This window comes from Ischnura elegans, chromosome 6 (assembly GCF_921293095.1).
Source record: "Ischnura elegans chromosome 6, ioIscEleg1.1, whole genome shotgun sequence".
Taxonomy (NCBI): domain Eukaryota; kingdom Metazoa; phylum Arthropoda; class Insecta; order Odonata; family Coenagrionidae; genus Ischnura; species Ischnura elegans.
In genome coordinates, this window is record NC_060251.1 from 88851598 (window position 1) to 88858964 (window position 7367).

The window sequence follows — 7367 nt, forward strand, 5'->3', positions numbered from 1 at the left end:
AAATCGGAAAAAGCCGGACAAAATTACAAAATGGCTTTATTTGAGTCATAAATTTGAAATTTCGCATGTTAAATCAATAATGATTGAACTTTATGGATGTGTACTTGATTTTACATAGTTCTTACCCCTCAATGACATACAGAGGCTCAAACATGAGCAAATATCCATAAAAATGTCCGTCTTCAATTTTATCTGAAAATCTTCCAAATGAAGTACATGGCGAACATAAAAGGTGGATTCTTATGGAATAAAAAACTATATAATCTGTAATTATGGCATTTTTTTTTCTTTTGATTTCTGTAATCTTAACGAATACCTTTGATAAATTCTTGCCGTGCAGATATAAAATGGCGGGCACTGTTTTTCGACGCGTCGCACAGTGGTCTGAAATCGGAAAAAGCCGGACAAAGGTTCAAAATAGCTTTTTTGAGATAGAGACTTAAAACTTTGCATAAATAGCCATAAATTACGGCTAATTATGGATTTGCATGCCATTTTACATAAATTTGATCCGTTGCTGAGATACAGCAGCTCAAACATGACCAAACTTTCAAAAACGCGCGCGTTTTCGTCGAACGTTTTCAAACAAAACGCCAAACGTTTTCTCCGAAAATCTTTGAACTTAAACGAGTGGTGTTGCAGTTGTATGGTTTTTATGGAATAAAAATACAATATTCCTTTGACAAGATGCTTAGGGTGCCTTCATAGCTCGGCGTTGCGTACTTGGGGGCGGAGCTAACTCATCGCAGCAAGTTGGAGCCCTTCACAGGTCTGCGTTGCGAAAACAAATGAAAGGCAAAAAGCGTCGGCTCCTAAAAATCGGCCTGTGAACATATCATCTTATGATTTCGAACCAAACGCATAATGAATTTGTTGTTTTCTGCATGTTTACCCAATTTCATCTCATAAAATGTTCTTCTTAACTATAAATAGCATTTGAAGTTAATATGGCGACCATAAAGTCGATAATAATGCAAGTAGTGATGGCCCTTGCCTATGCATTATTAAGGCCTTTAAATTTTATTTCCTAACTCGGAATATTCGAAAAATAGCTAATTACATACACTCAATGAACATGAGTAGCGTGGAATGTTATCAGGAATATTTATTAATGATATCTATTGTTCAAACAGATTGTCCTAGTCATGTTATCTAAATAGCTCTAACTGAGTAGATCACGAGGGCACAATTATTGGATATAAAATGGAATTTTAACTACCTTAGCTACCAAAAAGCACCTCTCACGCTGTATTTAGCTTTTGATACCATTTACGGGTATGAGTTACGCTAATCTATGCTCCTCAGTGATTGTAATCTAATTTAGGGTTAACATTTGTCTTATGTTTAGGAAAGATGCGAAATATCTAAGCTGAACATTTCAAAATAATAGTAAATAATGAAATAAATAGCATTTGCCACTCCCATTAGAGCTAATCTTGCATATTTGTATACCCAGTTACAAACACCAATTCGAAATCGTCGGCGTACTGCCGCCTTGACGCAGAGAAATCCGACAGGTTCAGTTTTTCTGCGACGACGCAGCGAGCTGGAGACGTGACGTCATCAATTCTCAAATACGGGCTCTGATTGGCTCGCTAGCCGCGGCGTCAACGCAACTCCGAACTGTGAAGGCCCCCTTAGGCTATAGTTTTCATGATTTTTGAAGGTTTTGGTTCACATCTGCATGGTTTGACAATACACACCTAATGGCGTACCCATTTTTCGCCTGAAATTTTAAATAAAGTAGACATTATCTTTCGTTTACGAAATATGGTAAACGGGAAATTTACATCACAGTGTGAAGCAGAAATTTCTCAAGAATATTCCGAAGAAATCTTGGAAAAAAGTTTGCGGCCAAGGAAATGAGAGTATGGTTTTTTCGATCGCGCGTCCAGTCTGAGCTACGCGAAGCGGGACCCTGAGGTTCGGTAATTGCGGTCTATTTATCAATTTTTTTTAATAATCAGTTCTTAAAAATCGTCATTTGAAGCATGGCACATTGTCAGTATTGACCTAAAACACTATTACCAGGATAATGGATCGATCGACTTGACTATACGACTTGACTCGTAAGGATTAGATTTTTGTCCCAACCATTCTGCGTTAAAGCAGTATGCTTCGGATATTGAAGTATTGTCAAGGGATTAAGTCGGTATGCGAAAGAGAGAGAAATAAACAGTTTCTGGGTAAGTCAGAAACCTATACTCTCTGTCCTTACCCTCCCTTTTCAATCCCCGCCGAGGAGGGTCGCGCGTTTTATGACGGGTCTTTCCGCAAGGGTTTTTTTTCCTTTCCCTAGCAAATATGTATGCCTACTTGCAGCGTTATATTGGAATCGTTGAGGAAAAGTCGTGCTTGTTTGTCTTGTGTCGTGTCATGCTCAAGTGCAATTCTAAAATTCCCTCAATCTATTATTCCCCCAATTCCCCCCCCCCCCCCCCAAAGCCTCAGAGAAATAAAAAAAATATTTGAAGCTAATGTCTTGTTTTGACATTTAATAACTGCATCTGCTTAAAGTTAAATTTTAATGCACATGCTAAAAGTAAAATTTTTAGTTCCAAAATGATGTAAAATGTATTTCCAGGCATGTCATTTTTCAAATTTGGGGGGGTGGTCGCCAAATTTCCAAGTAAAGTAATCCCTCGAAGTTATTTTTCCAGTCATTTGGGCCAAAAAGCAGTCTATGTAATTGGTCCTCTTGTCATTTGTATTTGGCCATTGTTTACATGAAGATATGCAACTTATAGGTCCAAAAATCAAATTTTAAGATGATATTTCCCTATTGAACTAATCTTGAGTACACATCCTCTTTCATTATCCCTGTCACTGCTAACTAAGTCATAACCGCCTGTTTTCATGCGTTGAAACTGAGATTAATATGCATAATTTTAAATCTACTCTCAAAATTCGTGGTAAATATTTATAATTTTAGTGTTTTCTGGTTCAATTTCAAAAATAGACGATCATATATGCGTTTTAATCTTTTAATATGCATTTAAGATTTTACACTTTCCCGGCGAACAGAATGTATAAACTTTTATCGGGATTCCGCTAACAAAATATTACCCGCGCGGAATTCCGAGAAATGTATACTTTTTGTATGTATCTTTCTTACATTTTAGCGTCCATTATTGCGTATTTATGGAATGTTTCGGACCAATTCAAGTCAAAAGAGATTTCTATCTTTACATGTTTACATGAATATTTACATAGTGAGGTGGTTTTATATATACGCAGTAAGGGCCCCGTTAGAGGAAATATTTACCTTCCGTGCTTATCTCATTATAGTTATTTATTATACATTGATTAATGTCTTGAAGTTAAGGTCTTCAAGATTTTCAATGAAAATTTTTGCCAACGTTTTGTTGTATCTGTATACCTTCATCAGGGTTATTTTGCAACGAAGAATCAATTAAAAAACTCAGATAAATATCCCACCTGTTAGTAGGAATAGGAATCTATTGGATAGGATCGGGAGTCGATTTGAAAGAATCGGAAAAAAAGTGGAATCGATTCATCCCTAATAAAATACACACAATTTTCCCCAATAAATCGGATTCCCAATTTACATGGGTTTTACATTGTTTGTGAGGTTGTAGCAGAAATGGTATAAATCAAAACAATCTGTAACTTTTTTTCTTCCGAGATGCTTTCACCCAAGTCGTGAGGGAAACCGGAAAAAAACCCACGTGAATTGGGAAGTCGCTTTATTGGGGAAAATCGTGTGTATTCCTATTAGGGATGAGTGGATTTCACTTTTTTCCGATTCTTTCAAATCGACTCCCGATCCTATCCAATAGGTTACTATTCCTACTAACATATGGGATATTTATATGGAGCATTTCTGTCATTAAAATTTAAGAATTAAATGGAATAATACACAGACGTGGCCGCTTAGGTGTGTTCACAGCGGAGGATATGCTCACGCGGGCTAGGCTGCCAACGCCCCCATTCACGTGTGTGACCATCTTAATGCCCAAGTCAAGGGGACTGTATAGAGAAAGGCCCTTTCCTATCCCATAGAAGGCTGATTTCTGTTGCAACCTCCGTCGCATTTTAATCGGTTTTCAAAAATGTCAGCGTCAAAATGTCAGTCAGAGGTGATGAGTGCAACGCGATCCACTTTTTTCCAATTATTTCGCACTATAATGTTTGTAATTGCGAGGAATTGCATTGAAAAGTAATGAATTTGATATATGAAACAATGATGTAAGTAAATTTAAATTAATATCCGTAATTTCACCGTGAACCTTCGATCAATTTGTCTGTCAGTGACGCGAGTGGCGACTACTGTAAACCCATTTAAATGCGCGGTAAAACAACACATTTAAGAGTCCGATTTGAGGATCCTCTTTTGTAATATTCTTGACCCAAGTTTATAGTCTATGTTCAAAATATTTATCCTCATGAAATAGATGGAATCGGAATCGACCGTAGGAAATCGATTATCGATTTCGATTCCGTGTCCGATAATCGGTGAATCTATAATCGGTATTTGTAATCGACTCATCCCCATTTCCTATCAACCGGCATGCCCTGTAAAATTTTTTACTCTTTTTTTTACAGAGTCTGAACAACGAGAAAAGTCCAACGTTCTCTGAGTTCGCCTCGTGGGTCATCGAGTCCGCCAACAACGCCAAGGGAGTCAAAGACGGTGGCTACAGCGGAATACCCGGGTTCGACGAACACTGGGCCCCATACTACCGTTTCTGTACCCCTTGCGCCGTCAACTTCAGCGTGGTCGCCAAGATGGAGACCCTGGCCAGGGACGAGGCGTATATCATCGAGAAGTCCGGGATTGGTGGTGCCCTGGGCCGCAAAGCAGGTGCCCTCGACATGTCCAACAGACCCAGGGAAGCCGTCAACGCCGCCATTGGTGCACGGACGGAGGATGTACTGCCGAGATACTTCCAAACCCTCAACAAGGAGCAGATAGATTCCCTGTACGACATTTACAAGATCGACTTCTTAATGTTTGGATACGACGTGTCCAAGTACTACAACATGCTACCATCCTGATGGTTCTTTTCGTTTTTCAAGTGGCACTAACAGTTTCTGCCCGCGGATGGCGTAACTTTGTATTTTTTTCCGAAATAATTAGGGTTGTCTGTTATGAGGAGTCAACGCATCATCCTATTCGTTTTGGAGTGCAAGCTCTATACGCTAGCATTTTTATTTGCTGTTGTTCTTGTTGTTATTTTTGGGACTTTGGGTCTCGGTGCCAAGACACCTTGACCTGATTTTGTATATTCCATCGTCCATGCGAACTCGTAACTCTCATTCATGCATTCAGGTGCGTAATTTAACTTTATTTAGGGGTTAACCGTAACGTAAATTAAGAACACTGCGCCAAGTTTTAGGGAAGGGTCCCAGAAAGTATTAAAACAATAAGACTATCGTTCAGTTATAGTACGTTTAGCTAAGTTATTTCTCCACTTAGTATCACTCCCACTCGCTTGCATGAAGATTGCAGATGATTCTAGCATTTTTTCGTACACATTAATGTATATGAGTGAACTGAGAGTAAGTTTATTACATCAAAAAAATTAAGCCTAATAATCAATTATAACCCCAAAGAAGATAGCTTTAATGAAATAAATGAGTGCTTTGTATCAAAGTATGACTTAGCATTATCTCAGTACAACAGATTTGTACAAAGTGATAAAAATAGACATGCATTTACACTAAATAAGTAACTAGTGTAACGTAATGGTACCAAAATATGTAAGCCATTTATGTATCTATTTACGTTCTGCAGGATATTCAGTATTACGTATTTATTTAGGTTGTGTCGTCCTTTTTGATCATACGCCTTAATATAGTGACTTTCATATAATTAATACAAAGATATCAGAATATAAATCACTCACCTGCTTGCATATTAAAGCACCTTCCCTAACATTTGATTTCATGAGCATCAATAGCTACACAATAGGCCTCTTTTTCCATTCAGGATTTATGAGATATCGTCATCAGTGATAAAATATAGTTAGCATTCATATTTTGTAATTTTTTCCATCGAGTATTTTCATTCGCCTATGAAACTTGCAAGGAGATCTTAAATAGGCATGTTCCTCTCATGGATAGTGAAGAATTGGAATTAATATATCCGGTATTTTCTTTACGGTGGAATATTAACGATACCATTTCTCTTGGAATGTAAGGCGCTATATATAGTATATTTAAGGTGGCTCATGGTTCAAGAAGTGAAGTTTTTTCACCTGCTTTGTGCCTTCTGTTTGTGCCCTATCGTTGTGATTACACACGACTGTGTGCACTTGCCTAATGGCATTACGAGAGGAGGACTGATGTACGAAGTATTGTCAGGAAATTCGCCTGTGATTCGATTCAATAAATGACATCCATTTTTTTCCAGCTCTGCGGAAAAATCTGAAGCCCGAAAATGTTGGGAGGGAAGGCTGAACTTTTGGGGCGTAACGGCTCATATTGTTCGTGAATACACCAATAATTGCATAAATAATTGTTATTATATCAATCGTAATTAATTGTTTGATTTTTACAATAAAGTGGATAAGACATGGTCCAGCAAGTTTTATTCAAAATGACTCGTTTTACTCCACTTGTTTTGGGATTCGTTGAAATGATATATATAAGCTCAACCGTCCTGGGATTGGTAAATTCATTCCATTTATTCCTGTTCGTGTGATTCCTTCTCTTCCCTGTGGTTATTTTCCCAATATTCTTACAGACTTGCCCATTTTACCTATCTCTTCATCTTATCCTGGAACTTTTTCTTCGATTTTCTACTGCATTATGTTTCTCACGTGATTGCCTATCCTCATGGCGTGGTCAAACCACTATGTTTATCGTTTTCTACTTTCATGCTGTATTTCTTCGATATTCCTTTTTTTGCCATCTCCTTTCACATTTATTCAGTCTATGCCAGTACCATTAACAAGTTTGTGATTTATGATTTGATGTTTTCCCGGTGAATGATGTGGGTAAACTCTTCTCGGGATCCCCACCGAGTTAATTTATCCGTAATAGCCCGTAATAATCCGTAATAATGTTTCAAGCTCCGACTTGGGGCTCATCCTCAGGGCCGAATGCTGTTTTATTTGTTTGTGTTTGCTAACTGGCTTTACATTTTTTGGTTTTTTTAAAACATTTTAATTGACTAAAATTATTTTAGCAATGAGACTTAGCGACCACAAACAAATAAAATAGCATTCAGCCCTGATGATGAGCCCAGACTCGAAGCTTGAAACGTAGGCCTTCATGGAAATATTAATCCGGTGGGAATCCCGAGAACAGTTTACCCTCAAGTTTGTGATTAATTTCATGATGATAACCACCACCAACGAATTTGAAAAGGTTCAAATTTTCAACTAAAGCCACTTTCAAAG

The 7367-nt window shown here is 37.8% G+C and overlaps 1 protein-coding gene across 3 annotated transcripts in view; it reads left to right on the top strand.

Annotated features, from left to right (window-relative positions):
• LOC124161133 (carbohydrate sulfotransferase 11-like) overlaps positions 1–6541 on the top strand; it is a 73184-nt gene extending 66643 nt beyond the window's left edge. For all 3 annotated transcript variants that reach the window (XM_046537362.1, XM_046537364.1, XM_046537363.1), the window contains one exon: positions 4567–6541. In XM_046537362.1, coding sequence (XP_046393318.1) covers positions 4567–5019 — 453 coding nt within the window. In that variant the 3' untranslated portion in view covers positions 5020–6541. The remainder of the gene's footprint in view (positions 1–4566) is intronic.
• The last annotated feature ends 826 nt before the right edge of the window (positions 6542–7367 follow it).